The sequence below is a fragment of the Microtus ochrogaster genome, chromosome 7 (genome assembly GCF_000317375.1).
Source record: "Microtus ochrogaster isolate Prairie Vole_2 chromosome 7, MicOch1.0, whole genome shotgun sequence".
In the NCBI taxonomy this organism is placed as follows: Eukaryota; Metazoa; Chordata; class Mammalia; order Rodentia; family Cricetidae; genus Microtus; species Microtus ochrogaster.
The window spans coordinates 48,118,516-48,134,575 of record NC_022014.1 but is presented as its reverse complement, the minus strand read 5'-3'; the positions used below and the strand labels follow the sequence as shown (position 1 = coordinate 48,134,575).

At 52.1% G+C, this 16,060-nt stretch overlaps 1 protein-coding gene across 1 annotated transcript in view; it reads left to right on the top strand.

Moving 5' to 3' along the window:
• The first annotated feature begins 1,327 nt into the window (after window positions 1-1,327).
• Window positions 1,328-16,060, top strand: part of Adamts2 (ADAM metallopeptidase with thrombospondin type 1 motif 2) — a 195,548-nt gene continuing 180,815 nt past the window's right edge. Inside the window, exons 1-2 of the mRNA XM_013347440.2 lie at window positions 1,328-1,629; window positions 2,582-2,976. Of these exons, the coding sequence (XP_013202894.2) occupies window positions 1,494-1,629; window positions 2,582-2,976 (531 nt within the window). The 5' untranslated portion in view covers window positions 1,328-1,493. The remainder of the gene's footprint in view (window positions 1,630-2,581; window positions 2,977-16,060) is intronic.

Here is a 16,060-nt window from a genome sequence, read left to right as displayed (position 1 = left end):
TCTTTTGAGATTTGTCTGTTTTAAGAGATCTCACTCTGTAGACTGGGCTGGCCTCAAAGTCACGGCAATCCTCCTGTCTCGACCTTCCTAGTGCTGGAAGTATATACACATAAGCTGCAGCCCCCATTAATCTCATCATTTTTCAGTGCTGACAACAAGAATCTACTACATCTGAAGGCTAGTCCAGCCTCAGGTGTCCTCAGGAGACAGGGAATCTTCGTAGTGGACACGGTTGTCAGGCTGCAATGCCCAGTGCCCTCATACCCAGGTCCCAAGAATGACGGACAAAACCAAGGACACAAAGTCATGGATAGAGTCCCTTGTACAAATCATGTATGTCCCCATAAGACTGGGTGCTCCTGTTCCTAGGATCTTCTGCCCAAAGCCCTGACACCGAGGCCTGGAGCAGGATGAGCGGAAGATCCACTCCGCGAGAGCAAAGCGAAAACTGGACGTGACACTGAGTAGACGCTCCAATAGAAGGAGCCCGAGGAAGTCCAGGGACAACAGTCTTGGCAGGACAATGACCAGGACCCTGCTAGATAGTGTGGATTCCTGTTGGCATCTAGAACTCACAGCAAGCCGGCAGGGATGTTTGCCTGCCCTTGCATGCTCGCTTGGAGAGGTGGAAGTGTCCAGCACCATTTCTGGTGGGGACCAGGGCAGGTGAGGGCACGAACTAAGCTATGTTCTAAGAAAGGAACCAAGTTTGGCAGGAAAAGACTGAGCCAGAGGTAGCAATGGAGAGAGTGGAGGGACCAGGAGGGACCCAGAGGGACCCAGAGGGGGAGAGACAGAGAAGTTGGGGGCTGAAGGAATCTTGTCTTTTAATGAGGGCAAAAGTTGATCTTTGAGGTAGCCTGGGGTGTGCTCCCTGGGGTAAGTACTTATCTGCCTCCGGGGCCTCCATCTGGGCTAGGGACCAGGCTCAGTGTCCGCCCAGACCCTTTTTCTATTTCTGTGTTTCATTCAGCTACAAAGCACAGTAAGAGGGTGAGGAGGCCCCGGAGTCCCAAGGTAGCATGCTGGGTGGGACCTGTACTCCAGAGGGCTCTCCGGGTGGGGTGCCACTCCTTCGAGGTGACTCGGGACGAGCAGAGGGCTCCCCTTGGCCGGCCTCCAGCTCTTCCTTGCCGTCGCCTCGGGTGTCTCTACCTCGCGGCGAGTCGGGAAGCAAGGAGGGGAGCGGGCGGCGGCCGCGCCAAGAAGCGCCGGGTCACGGCAGGCTGAGGCGCCCGCCGTCCCCGCCCTCCCCCTCGCTCGCCTTCGCCTCCTCCTCCCGCCTCCCTCGCCCGCTAGCTAGCTCGCTCCTTCGCTCTCCCCGCCTTCCCTCCGCGCTCCCCGCCCTCTCCTGCGCCTCGCCTCCTCCGCCCCGCGCCCTGCGGTGCTGCAGCTGCGGGCGGCTCCAGCTGCCCCCAGATGTGGGCTGGGCAGCGCGCGGGGAACTTTCGCGCCGGCTGCGAGTGCGGGGCACCGGCTGCGGTCGGGCTGCCATGGATCCGCCGGCGGGAGCCGCTCTCCGCCTGCTCTGCCCCGCTCTGCTGCTGCTGCTGCTGCCGCCGCCGCCGCTCCTGCTGCTGCCGCCGCCACCCGCGAGCGCCCGGCTCGCCGCCGCTACCGAGCCCCCAGGTAGGTGCCAGTCGCGTCCCCACGCCCCATGTACCTCTGGCCACCCGACCCCGCCCCACGCGCCCAGCCGCCCCCTCCTCAAGCATCGTCTGAGGCGACTTGGGCAAACTCTGCGCGCCGCGCCTGGGGCCAAGTTGGCCAACTTCGGGGCCCGGGCAGTCGCGCAGGGGGCGCACCCCTGGTGCCTTGGGATGCAGGGAGCCTCGGAGCGCTCGCCACTCCCGGAATGCAGAGTATGGTGCTGGGGGGACCGGAAAACCCTGCACCGGAGAGCGCAGAACCAGCACCAGCGGGTCCGGGGGAGCCAGGGCGAGGCGGCGCCCGGGGACGCTCCGGAGGAGCCGGTGTGGAGCGCGCCGCCTGCGGGCCCTGAGCATTGCTGGGGTGCCCCGGAGGGGTTCCCCGGAGATCGGTGGTACCCTGCTCCGCCCCTCCTGGGGCTTAGGCTCTTGGGAAGAGGGGGCTGCCAGTGGGCTGACCGAGAACTGGACCGAGGACAGGCCGCCCGTGCGAGGGCTAGCCGAGTCTTGGTTGCTCCGGAGGCCAATGTTGAGGACACTTGGGCAGCGGGGACCGCTGAAGGATCGAGGTGCATGAGCAGGGGATCAACGTGGAATGATTCCTGAGGAGCCCCATGTCCTGCCAAGGACGGTATAATTAAGGAGCGAGGGCACTCTGTTGGGGTCGACCTTTAGGGTAACTGCGAGGTGCCCGTGGAGCCTCAACTGGGAATCCGACTGGGGCAGCTCTTTAACTGGCATGGTCCTCTAAGGGGGACGATCGGCAGGCGACGTGGTTCCGGAGTGGTGGTCCTGTCAACGCCCCTTCCTGGAGGTTTCCTGGTGGAATGTCCCTTCTTTGCAATTGAGTCAAGGGCTGGGGCGCCGGTTTCCGCTGCCAGGCTCTGAAGCTCCAAGGTCTACCCCTAGTCTAACGCCCCTTTCCGTTGCAGGCGGGCCCCCAGGGCACGGAGCCGAGCGCATCCTGGTGGTGCCGGTGCGCACTGACGCCCAGGGCCGCTTGGTGTCCCACGTGGTGTCTTCGGAGACGGCTGGGGCGGGGGTACGAGCCCGCAGAGCCGCCCCGGTCCAAACCTCAGGCTTGCCCGGAGGCGACGTGCAGGACCCTGGAGGCCGCCTCTTCTACAACCTCACGGTCTTCGGCCGAGACCTGCACCTGCGGCTGCGGCCCAACGCTCGCCTCGTGGCTCCAGGGGCCACCGTGGAGTGGCAGAGTGAGACGGGTGACACCCGGGTGGAGCCCCTGCTTGGGACCTGTCTCTACGTTGGAGACGTGGCCGGCTTAGCCAAAGCCTCCTCAGTGGCGCTCAGTAACTGTGATGGGCTGGTGAGTACTCTTTACTAGTGCTCCCTTCTGTTCTGTCCCTTGCCTGGGCTCTGGAAATCCATTACTAGAAAGTCCCCTGAGAGGGCGACATAGCACGAGCTGAGGACCATTTTCTCCTCCCCAGTGCTTAGAAAGACAGGCGCTTTGCTGCAGGGGTTGGCGGGAAGGCAAGATATTTTGATTGGTTAGAGGGGGCGGTTTATATGAACCCAACCTCCAGCCCCAGTGCCATTCTGCACCCGTCTGCTTTTTGCATATAAGCATAAGTTGCCATGTGGCTCTTTGTGTGTGTGTTTTGGAATGTATGCATGCTTCTTTCTGGGTACCTGTGTGCATACCTGTGTGAACATGTGAATGTGTGTTTTCACTCGAGCACAGAGGTATCTGTGGGCTTCACAAATGTGTGCCAGAGTGACTTTTGAGCACGTGTGTTGCTGTGCTTGTGGTGGGCATGGGTGCTGGCAGTTTCCTTGCTTCTGTGTATGCACATGACAGTCTGGGGAGCAGGTGGTGATGTGGAAATGCCCAGTTAGCCCACTCTCCCTTGGCTGACCAGGCGCCAGAGATTTTTATGCCATGGCTTCCTGTTGAAGTATTGTTGGCTATTTGAAATCAGCTTTCTTCCTCTGATTTGAGCCACGGGGAGCTTCATGTGGCAATGAAGGTCCTAGTGCCCATGGGCTGTTAGACTTTGGGGGGCAGCGCCTGATGGACAGATAATGGTCCCTTTTGGAGCTATCTGGGGCATCCAGTGTGACCAGAGCGCTGGGAAGCTCACCTGCCACTGGGTGTCCCCCGGGACCATGGTTGCCACACGGGGATTCTTAGAGGAACTTGGATTGATGCTCAGGGCAGAGGCTGACATTGATGGTACTGTCCTGCCACCCAGGGGCCTGGCACAGCAGAACCTATGGCAGTTTTCTATTTTGGATTGAATGTACAGTGGTCAGGCTGGCTGTGCCGGCCAGACATCTGAAGCCGCCCACCATGAGTTCTGCTCTAATTGCTGTTCAGGGTACTCCAGCTCTGGGCAAGTGGCCATGCTTCTAGCCCTGCCAGCCCTGAGCAATGCCCGTCCCCAAGGAGCCCAGGTTGGCCCTGCCATCTGCAGAGCCAGCAATTACCTCCCAACTCTACAACCACTGGAGTTCTTTTTATGGACACACAGGAAACAGCACTTGTTGCTTCAGAGGAATCACCGCCTTTGGTGGGATTTACTTAGAGCCTGAGCACATCGCAAGCGACACTTATGTGTCCTTGGAGGAGTCAGGTTAATTTAGGGCAACTTTTTTCCTATTCTCTGTTGTCAGTCCCAGCCCTACAGGCAAATCACCTTTTAAGGATGCTAGTGAGTTTCCTGAGCGTGAAAGGAGACCATTGCTGGGGACTTGGGACAAGGTGGTGGGGTTAGCAGGGATCCATCCTCTGGGCTAATTAATTCCCAAGTAGAGCACTGGGCGGTGACACTATCATTCGTTCATCTCCCCAATTCATTTGTTCAGGGGACACCTTTGACCCTGTTTATCATTTGGGCCAGTCAGAGATGGGCGGGTCCCATGCCTGTGTGGGCGGAAGGGCACTCGGGTGCTGTTTGATGGGGTCTCGGAGAGCTGGAGAAAGTGCAGCTTGGCAAACAGGTGGAGAGACATAATTTTGAAGGTCCTGGGTGAACTGACCTGGGAAGGACAGGCGTGCTGAGGTGTTACAGGAATGGGACATCCACCGGCAGAGGTCGTCGCTGAAGCCTGAGTGGCTTCAGTGAGTCAATAACAACCTTGACATGGTGGGCCGGCATTGTTAGGTTTCCTTTCCTTTCTTCTCCTCTTATTTTGTCTTCCTTCCTTTTCCGTCTTCTTTGTTCTCTTCTTCCTTCCCCTTCCCCTTCTTTTCCTGTACATACCTGTACTGGCTTTTTTTTTTTTTATACCAAATAATTCCTTAACCCTTTAAGGTCCTCTGAGCTTCTATGATGGGCTCACTCACTAAGGACCTGGGCTTTCCCACCTAGTGTCTCTCGTTGTCACAGTGACTCTGGAGAGGAGACAGCCTGGTACCTGGATTACGTATGACACGCTGAGGCGTTAAGAGGTTGAGTAATTTGTTGTAGCTACACAGCCAGTGATGGTGAGGGTCTAGCCTAGGAACTGTCTGGCCTCTTTTGCCTCAGTGCTCCCAATTCTGAGGGTGTGGGCATGTAACTACTGAGATGTCATAAAAGGGATAAATTGTGCTCTGCCAAGCTTCAATGGGCTGTAAGGGGATATTTAATCCATCCGGCCCGTGCCTTTCTCCATGAGGCTTCATCACTTTTCCTCGATAGCTACCTAGATACGTAAAGCAGGCGAGTCAGGCTGAAGTCTTACCAAATACAGATTCTACTTCAACGCACCCAGGGTGGTGCCAAGGAGTCTGCATTTATGGTAAACTCCCTGGCCCATGTTGTTCGCCTTTGAACCATTTGACAATCAAGGATCTGGAGTCCCTGGAATGCTCTGCAGGGCTGTGCCTTGAGTTGTTCTGAACAGTGGGGTTTAGAGGACAAATCGTACTTGGGAACGGTGCAGATTCACCCTAGGGGAGAGAGGAGGGAAGAGAGAGAGGGAGAGAGAAAGAGAGAGAAAGAATCTGAAAAGTTCTATAGTAAAGGAGTCTTACCAGCTCTGTTTCATCCAACATACTAGAAGATGCAGCCTGGAACCCCCTTTTCTTTGGAGAATGCAATTAGCACCCAAGCATATGTGTGCAGAACCATGGTGTAGACAGAAAGTCCTGTTGACAGCAGGGCAAGTGGCCCTATCGCTGCTGTCCTGAAAGACATATTTGTGTATCTGCTTGCCTGTTGCTAAAGACACATGGGCATGCTTCTCCGCTTACGGGAGGAAGGCAGCAGTAACTGATGATTGTGGACATTGCTCTCCTAATCCGGTTAGTACAGGGGACTCTAATTGAATCCACCGCATCTATTAGCCTCTTAGTCACAAGTGACAGAATTCGAGTCAGTTTAAATAGAAAGGGGAACTTATTAGCTCACACGGTGACAAATCTTCAGGCATAGCTCATTAGTACCTCTGCTCCCTTGTCCCTTTGCTTCCTGTGGGCTGGCTTTGCTGTCAGTTGGAGTCCCCCTGTTGGGAATCAAGGGTCTCCACCAGAACTGGGCTATTTCCTTTTGTGGATGAACTCTGGCTCGTCTCAGGTAGGATGATCTTGATGGAGCTGGGATATGGGGCTTGCAGAGTCCCATAGAACAGCACCGTTCCCCGAAGCCACTTGAGATTGTTCTGGCCAGAAATGAGGACCCTGGGCCAGCCAAGAGTCGGATTCTACTGGAGTTTGGTAAAGACGCAGATGTGCCCCATGAAGGCTCATGTCATGGGCTGTACCACACACTTGCCTGCAGATACACTGAGGCAAGAAGCAGCTCATCATTATTTGCTGGGGGGAGGGGTGGAGGGAGATTGGTGGTGTAAAATGTGGCCTTTCACAGTGAATGAGGGGGAAACAAAACTCCTGGAGAATATATATCACATGGCTATGACAGAATTTTCTAGTGTTTCTTGGATTACACAGCAGGCAAGCTAATTCACACCAGTTTTACATACTCAATGGAAACAGAAGCCTGCAGATATAAAAAGAAATGATGATGAATGGCGGCTTGCAATCCTACTACGCGCAAGGCTACCTGCGAAGCACCTGCTATCACTGCATATGCAGTATGTCCCTTGTACAAACCAAATCCCCAAGAGGAGAGAGAGAGAGAGAGAGAGAGAGAGAGAGAGAGAGAGAGAGAGAGAGAGAAACTCTGGTTGAGATCTTGGAAGCCATTATCAAAACCTGTATCTGACTCCAGGTCACCCTTACTCCATTTTATTTTTCTTTATAATTGCATGCTAACAAAATAATAATCACAGCAATAACAGAACTGCATTAAAACATTTATAATCTTTCCTATTTTTATTTCTCAGAACCTCTGAGTCAGCAGCATTGCCCATTGTCTAGTTGAGAGGGCAGAGGGATGAATTGACAGTCTGGGGGTCTGCTCTGAGCGGGAGCACCTCATGGGTGGGTGTCTTGACTCCTCACTCGTGAGTGAGCACAGTGGGGTCTCTAGGAGGATAGAAATGGCTCTTTATATGCCTCTGTCCATTCAGGAAGCCCTAGGAGCCTTCTGTAGCCTGATATAGGCAGGACCACTGATAACATCCTGCTGGCTGGGCTAGGGGAAGGCTCTGACCTCCAGAGCCTTCTAAACTAGCCTGACTTAGTTCTGGGCCTTAAGGAAGGAGGTGTCCATCCTTTCCTAGGAGCTCATTAGGGCTTGTGACAATAAGGAAGTCTCTGGTTTTTTTAGGGGGTGACCATCTTTTCTTGGGGTTTCTTGTTGGGCTACTATCCTGACCAGACCTTTGGGATTCCTAAAAGCCACAAAGAAAAGTGATGTTGCCTCAAGGACCAAGGTTACATGCTGGGCTCTGTCAACTCAAATGCTAGGGTGGGGAAACTTCTAACACTGTGAGTTAGGGTCAAGGACTGCTCATCATGGGGGGAGGGGCTGTGCTCTTTCTTTCCATCCTGTCTTGGCACTGCCTGGACAGCAGTGAGCCCTTAACAAGGATCCAAAGAGGCACCCTAGTTTCTGGATTCCTCAGGTCACAGTAGAGGCTCCTGCTTGCCTCCTCCTGTGAGTGATCTAACTAGATCCCCTAGGGTGACTTCTGCCTCTTCCCTAGCCTGTCACCTTGCCTAGGACTTATTGAGCTTAAATGACAGAAACCAGCTTACATTGGACAGGATGAACAAGAGATAGTATGTGTCTAGTTATCTGAAGGCTCTGAGGAGTATTGGCTTCAGGCTTGGCTGGATCCAGGACCTCGGGTTGTTCAGTCTCTCAGCTCCTCTACTCTTGGTGTTTATTTTAGAAGGCTGCTCCCCTCTCACCCTTCATGAGGGATTCACCAGCAGCTCCAGGCTCATCTTTCCACCAGCCACTGTGATGGGGACTGGCATGTGTCTCCTGCTGTGGTAGAGGGTGATGAGATGGAAGTCTCTAGAAGTCCTAGGAGCTGGACTGCCCATGAATGCAGCTCTCCCTTCTCTTCTCCACACCTCCCACCGGGGCAGGAATCATAAGATTCCTCGAGACTTCCAAATCTCATTCCAGTCCGTTATGGCAGGCCAGTGCTCCACAGCTGATGGCAAGCTGCTCTCCTTCCTCCAGCATCCCTTCCTCCACCCAGCGGCCAGAGCAGTGTTTACAAACCACACATCAAACTTTGCCATTCGTTTGCTTCGTGTTGCTCTCAAAACAAAGCAAAACAACAGGAAGCAGCTCTAACCCACTGGCCTGATGGTCAAGGCCCCGCCCTCTGAGACTTGGCCTGAGTGAATTCTGGCCACATCCGGCACTGTGTTGCCATTCTGGGCTCGTTGATCCTCCATCACTGGGTACTTAGGACCTTTGCACAGGCTGGACCCTCTCTGGGGCCATCCTCACCACCTCTTTATTTACTTGCTTTGCTCTGCAGGCTTTAGCTGGATTGCCCTTTGTCCTGGGAGCTACCCTGGGCACGCACATGTCACATTTGGCACTTCTTGGCCACTTGAAGTATGAGTGTTCCTGGCTGTGTCTACAGAGTTCAGTTCTAGACTGGGTGAGGTCAGCTGGGAGCTGGGAAGAGACATGTCCAGAAAGTGGCATCTGGAAAGGCGTGACACTTTCCCCAGAGACCCTGAGCCCCCAGTGCTCCCACTTTGGTGTGTTCCACCTTCAGGAGTGGAGCCTCTGAGTGGTGGGGGCTCCCGGGAAAGCATTGGTGTACGTGCGTAGTTTTGAACGGCTTTCTGGCCCTGCAAATCTGATTTCATACCTTCTGGTTTAAATCAAGTCAAACAAGGAGAGGAAGTACCTCCTAGGTAGCAATGGGGAAGGTACATGGGCTCAGGGAAGAACTCAGTTCTGCTGGCTTCTCCCTGTTTGAGTTCTTTAAAGAGGGGCATAGTGGGACCAGCGTGACTCTTCATGAAGGCCACTGAGGCCAGCCACTGTGAGCCTGAGCCCAGGGGACTGGTCCCTCAGGCCGTCCTAGGTCACGCTCCTTGCTGGGCCCTGCAACTCTTTGTTCAGGATTATTCCAGGTGCTGGTGGCTGAAGGCCTCTGCTGCCCATTCAGAAGGTACCTCCTGCCCACAGCCGTCCCCATCCCCCGTGCCCTTAGCCACTGATGAGTGATGAGGAGTGGAAAAGGTTAGGTCTCCACTCAGGCCTGCTGTGAGTGGTACAAATGACACAACTGCCGGGGACTCATCTGTTTTGAGTCTTCCAGACATGCGAGGGCCTGGCCTAGCCCTGAGGCTGATGCTGCTTCGTAGTGGCCTGAACCGTGGCATAGAGCACCTCACTCTGGTCTCTGAGAACCGCAGGGATGAGTATATGTGGGGTTCCTTCTGGAAACCTGGGTTTATGTGGGAGGACAGGTGCACCCTTCCTTTTCCTTAGCTTCTTCTGTGGCAGGGAAGCCCTGGGGGTCCCTGAGTATGCAGGTGTATATGCACCTTGCCATAGAGACTGTGTATATGAGCCCTGGAGTACCTAGCCCTGGAAGCTATGTATGTATGTATGTCTTGCATGTAGGGACATGCACACACAGATGTGTGCTTGCATCTAAGTCTTTGTGTGGATGTGTGTGTGTGCGCGCACACGTGTGCATTTAAGTGTATATGCATATGGATGCATGCGTGTATATGCATGTATGTGCTCTTAGCAGAGGTTTCCTGCTGGCGTAGGTCCTCAGGTGGGGTGGAGGTACTGGGGAGAGGAGGCACCTTGCATTTCAGCGTTACCTTATACCAGCCCTCCTCCACTGGCAGATGCTGTGGAACGAGGAGGCCCAGGTAGGGACCTCTCACCCTGCTGCATATGTTTTATATTAAATGTCAGCTGTCCACTGATTCTGCCGTGCTGCCATTAATATGGAGAAGTTATTACTGAGCCTGGAGCCGGATCCTCGGGCTCATCTATGAATTTCAATTACATTGACTTCAGGGTGGGTGAGTGGGGCACATGGCTTTCACTTGCTGGCAAAGGAAACTCCAGCATCCAGGATCATGGATACTGCACTGCCAAGAGTCCAGGCAGCTTCTGCCTGCTCTGATCCCCCACCCTAGGCAGTTTGCTAGCTAACCCGGAAGTATATGGGCTTAGTGTGTAGCTACAGGATCAGCAGTGCTCACTGAAACCGTGGAGGCCGGCAGAGGCTACCACACTGTGAAATTTAGTTGATCACATTGCAACACGGGACCCCAATACCCACCTCTCTGGGTGTTGGGAGGCGGATGCACTGCAGTCAAGTGGCTCTGGCTCAAGGTTCAGGGCTTGTTCATTTCTCTGAGTCTCACTGTGTAGTGCTATCGGGACTAGAACGTGCTGTGTGTGTCAAGCAAGTCTCAAACCCACTACGCCACTCCCACCTCTTAGGCCCTGGGATGACTCGAGTCTGCCACTACACCCAGCTGCAATGTGGCGCCTTAGTCATGCTCTACCCATGAGTTCTTACAGTTCCTCGTGATGTGGTTGGTGAATGGAGCAATTCTCCTGCCTTGAGCCTTTTGGCATGAGTCATGGTGAGCGAGTATAGTCTGGCTGCATCCACTCCTGAGCATCTTCTCTCAGAGAAAGCATAGGTGGTGCTGTGGCCATGGGTATTCACCTTGCCGACCGCGGGGATATGTACTATGCTGACACTGCACCTTTTGGCATTCATCCTTTTTGCCATCACAGCGTGTGACTTTCTGGAGACATTGTGAGTGGCACGAGGTCTCAGCACCGAAAAGTGTTAACCCCACGGGTACCCAGACAAAGGGGCGGTAATGTCAAATCTAAGTTGGCCTGTGTTAAGCAGTGTTATCCTCTATTGTGACCCACTGGTTTTGTGATGACTTTGGGGGTTGTACCTGTGAAAAATGTGCGTTAAAAAACAACGTGTCCTATGGTTCTACAAATGTGGTTTGATTTTGGTGATGGCGAGGATGGTTGTAATGATGAAGGTGGTGGTAATGGTGATGACAGTGGTAATAATAATGGTAATGGTGATGGTGATGGTGGGGATGATGATAGTGATGGTGAAAATGATGGTAGTGATTGGGACAATAGTGATGATAGTGATGGAGATATGGGGCTGGGGATGATGACGATAATGGTAGAAGCTATGGGGCTGACAGAGATGGAGCCTATGGAGCTGTTGGGGTTGTGAGGTGATGATAAAGATGGTAACCATGGGGATGGGTCTGACAGTGGTAATGATACTGGTGATAGTGATAGGGATTATAGTAGTGATGGGGATTGAGATGATGGGGTGATGATAACGATGGTCGTGATGGGCATTATGGTGATGATGGAGAAGTAATTAATGATACCAAAGCCCTGAGAATTGACACACAGTTTTTGTACAGAGGAAACACAGGGCAGCAGCAGGGTCTAGACTGTTTCCACTAGAGGGGCCATCTCTAAACAGCTCCATGAACAGGACATTCAAGGATTCATCTTTGAACTTGGGTACTTCTGTTTTGACAGCAGATCATAGGGAAAATAGGTGTACTCATGTTCTATGCAAGTTTGTTTAGATCTTGGTAGTAGCCAGCATGATTGGCACAGAGCTTGTGGAGGCAGAGTAAAAGGAGCTGGGAATACATGGCATTTGTAGACAGTTGTGTACCATCTGAGGGTAAGGAGCTACTCTAGAATGGTATCATCAGGTGATTTTGTTGTGCAAATATCATATGCTAAGCTGGCTAAGACTCCACGAGGCTGTATAATCTATGGGACCACTGTTGTGTATGTGGTCTGTCACCGAGTAAAACAGCATTGCATGGCATGTGACACATATCGTATGTGTATATGTTGGTGTGTTGCATGTGAGGGGCAGAGACTGGTGTCAGGTCTCTTCCTCAGTAGCTGTCCATTTTAATTTTTGAGACAGGGCCTCTCCCATAACCTGGAACTTGTCACTCCTTGATGCAGCTGCACTGGCTGTTCAGAGAGCCCCTGGGATCTACTTGTTTCCTCTTTCCCAATGCTGGGCTCATAGGTGTGTGCTACTTCATCTGGCTTTTTAAACATAGGAACTAGGGATCTAAACTAGCAGGAGGACCCTCCTGCTTGTGTGTCAAGCACGTTACCAATGGCATCATCTTCCCAGACTTTTTGTATATTGTTTTTTTTAAAATACATTTTCACCACACACACCAGTTGGTTATAAAGAAAACCTCCAGATAAGCAATATCACAGATTAAGTTCATTTTTTTCCTGGCCATCTGTTCTTGTAACAATACTAAGCAGTGTTCATTATTAGAGTTTCAAATATCTAAGGTGTTAGTGCTTGAATGCTGCACTGTCTGGTACAGTTGCCATAGGCCACACGAGGTTTCTGAACATTTGAAATGTCATTGGTCTGCACTGAGAGGCATTCTTCATGTAAAATACAATACAGACTGAATTTCCAAGACTTAGCACTTCTTCTACCCCCACAAAAGGAAAATAGCTCACAGATTTTTACTGCGTGTGTGTGTGTGTGTGCATGTGTATGTGTGTGTGTGTAGGTGTTGAGAGTTGAATTCAGGGCTTTGTGTGTGCCAGGCAAATGCTCTACCACTGAGTGATAGTCCGTTCCTCACAGATAGACCTAAAGTATGGATGGTCATTTCAGATAATAATCTTTGGATATACTAGATTAAACAAAATCTATTCTAGGAATTAATTTCATTTGTATATTTTCCTTTTCCCTTTGAAAATGTGGGGGCCTAGCAGAGGAAGTCATGTCAGCAAAGTGCTTGCCATGATGAGGATCTGAGTTCAAAAGGCCAGGTAGAAACCAGGCTCAGAGAGACATGCCGTGCCCAGAGCCAGGAGGATCCTTGGGGCTTGCTGGATAGTCAGAGTAACTAAATTGGTGAGCTCCAGGTTCATTGGGAGAGACTTTCAAAAAAAATAGGGGTGGGTGGGTTGTGGGGAGGGAAGCTATTGAAGATGATGGTTGACACTGGCTTCTGGCCTCTACACGTATGTGCACTGGCGTGTGCACACATGCTTACACACACACGCATGCACACACACACACGCACACACACACGCACACACACACACACATATGCACACACATGCACGCACACAGCCATGAAGCCAATTGTTTGGCGCTGTTCAGGAACATGTGGTTGGGTTCTTCATCTTGGCTGGTCACATCTGTTTATTCTTTCCAGTGAATTTTAGAATTGTTTTGTCAGGTTCAACAATCCCTTGTGAATTTGATTGACATTAAATTAAACTTAAAAACTAATTAAAGGAGGAATTGACATAATCCGTCATATTTGCTGGGAACACAGTGTGTCTTTCCTTCAGTTCATGGAATTCTGTCTCCATGTTGCTCAGTGAAGCATCATACATTTTTGCATATAGTTCATCCAATTTTTTTTTTAAAGTCAGGGTTATTTCAAGGATTTTTGTTTTCTTTCCACCCTTGCGAATTGAATTTTTCCCCTTTGGTTGTTGCTTTTTATGTAATTATCTTTCATCAAGCGGTTTGATGCATTAATTCTAGCTGATCTCTGTGGATTCCCTCAGGTTTGTAGGTACACAGCTATGCTGCCAGGAAACAGTGATTTCAGAAGCTCATTTCCAGTCTCACTGTCTAGAAACTTCAGTGATGTTAAGCAGTGGCTCTGCGCACCCTCCCATGTGCCTGCGATTGGGAACGCCCCTGGCGGTTCTCTGCTTAATGTGATGCTTGCTTGAGGATTAAGATGGATTTCATGTGAAGGCAATATCCTCTGAATTCCAGTTTCCTAGGTCCCATTTTTATCAGTAAAGGAGCAGAAATTGAGATAAAATGCCTTAACACACTGTTCCCCAAGTGAGTGATGTTGCAGTTATGAGCTGGGGGTGGGCGGTCTCAGCCTGGGGGTTTCTGCCAGTTCACAGTTGTCTATCCTGCTGGCCCAGAATTCCAACCTGGCCTCCATTTACAGTGGTCAAACCCACTCATGGGAAGCCTTTTTGGGGACTTGGGGTACTTTTCCAAGGCAGGCGGGGTATGCATCTCCCAACCTTGTGGCTTCTGATAGTATAGAGCCGTTGTCTTCTTGACTTGGCGTCTTCCTCCATGCCCAATGGCGTGTCTGTCCTCCTCTCTGGGGCAACCCCTCTCAGTCCTTCACATAGAAGCCTATCCTAGTTCCAACCTGCTTCTAGGCAGTGCACTAGCCTCTGCCCTCCCAGGACACAGGTGCCTTTCATCTCTCCCAAGCTTCTAGAACAGACCCCCCACCCACACACACACCCGTAAAGACAATTCTCTGGTGTTGGAAATCTGTGGACAGTCCTGCAGAGAATAAAATTGTTTTCCCACTGTGGGGTCTGCCTGTCTGTTCGTGACTGGTGTGGAATTTGGGAGGTTTTGAACAACACCACATCTAAGCTGCACACTGAGGTTCTGGGATCTGTATTTTTTACAAGCCACACGAGGGAGGCTTATGGGTAGCCACGGGCCCAAGGGAAAGCAATGGGTTGGAGGTCTGGAGGGAACCAGAGTGAGAACCTGGCTTTCATTTCTCCATTTTTGGGACTTCCTGTCCTTAGTCTCAGGCCTTTGAATACTAGGTTCCCATTCGGTGGTACTGTTTGGGCAGGTTTTGGAGGTGTGGCGTTGCTGGATGAAGCACGTCATGGGAGGCAGGACTTGAGATTCCAAAGCCTTTCACCATTCCCAGGGCACTCTCTGCTTTGTGTTTATGGATCAAGATGTGAGCTCTCAGCTTCCTGCCCTGGCCACGGCACCTCGCTTCCCCATCTTGAACTCTAACCCCCTGGAACTGTGAGCCCCAGTAAACTCATCTACAAGTTATCTTGGTCATTGTGTGTGATCACAGCCACAGGAGAGTAAAGAACACACTGCCTCTTGTTCTCGAGGAGCAAAGGGAGAGAAGGCTAGCTGGGCTCGTTGAGGATGTCAACAAGCACATCCCGGGTGTGGATTGTCATTTAAGAAAATGACGGCCTAGAGAGGCACTGGGTGGGATATCTTACCTGGAAAGTCTGAGCTCCACCAAGGGAGGTATCTTTGATGACATGGCTGTCTCCAAGGTTGTGTGCAGTGAGAGGGGTGAACAGGTAGGTGGGCAGCAGGTGGGGCAGTGACTGGGGTTTGGTTCTGGGCTAGTCATACCTGGGGCTCCTGAGTACCGACCCTAGAGTGTGGTCCTCCACTCTGCCTGCCAGGGCCAGCCCTTGGAGACTCCCTCCCTTCTTTGTACTCAGGAGAGGGCACCTCCCACTAGTCTGAACTTCACAGTTATGAGCAGACATCTGGATCTCAGGGCAGCGTAGATCTGTCCCGGGCTGTGCTTGTGAGAGAATGCTCGTGTATTTGTCCTTTATCCTGGTTCCTGACTCAGAATTCTGTAATTTCCGGAGTGATAAGGGGCGACAGGAACATCTTTTATTATAATTATTCTAGACCTGGTCTTAGTGCCCCGGCTTTTCATAGGACAGCTTCTAAGAGTCTTGGATAAAGCTGTCCTTTGTTTGCTAATGAGTTGTCTGGTGACTGATCCCTCACGTAGCTTCAGATGGGGGAGCTGGTTGTGTTAGTGTCCAGAACAGGCTTGGGGGATTGTTGCCCTTAGCTCCATTACTCCGTACTATGAATCCCCTGTGGGGCTCGCTGAGCTTCTGGACTGTGAACATGTTGCGGTGGTGGGGCATGGATGGAAGCTCTTCCCCCTTTCCAACAACAGCAGCCAGTTCTGTGACCCCACTAGCTTCCGAAGTTACCAGAGTCTGACTGGAGCCCCTTGAGTGGGTAAGCTCAGTCCTGACATTGAGGACTGGCAGATCCGTGAGGAGAGGGAGACAACCATTGTGTGTCGGAAGTACTGTGAGCAAAAACAGATCTCGGAGGAGCCAGGGGCTGTGATAGAGGGACGGTGGTCCCGGGCCAGCCCCAGATGTGATAGAGGGACGGTGGTCCCGGGCCAGCCCCAGATGTGATAGAGGGACGGTGGTCTCAGGCTAGATCCAGATGTGATAGAGGGACGG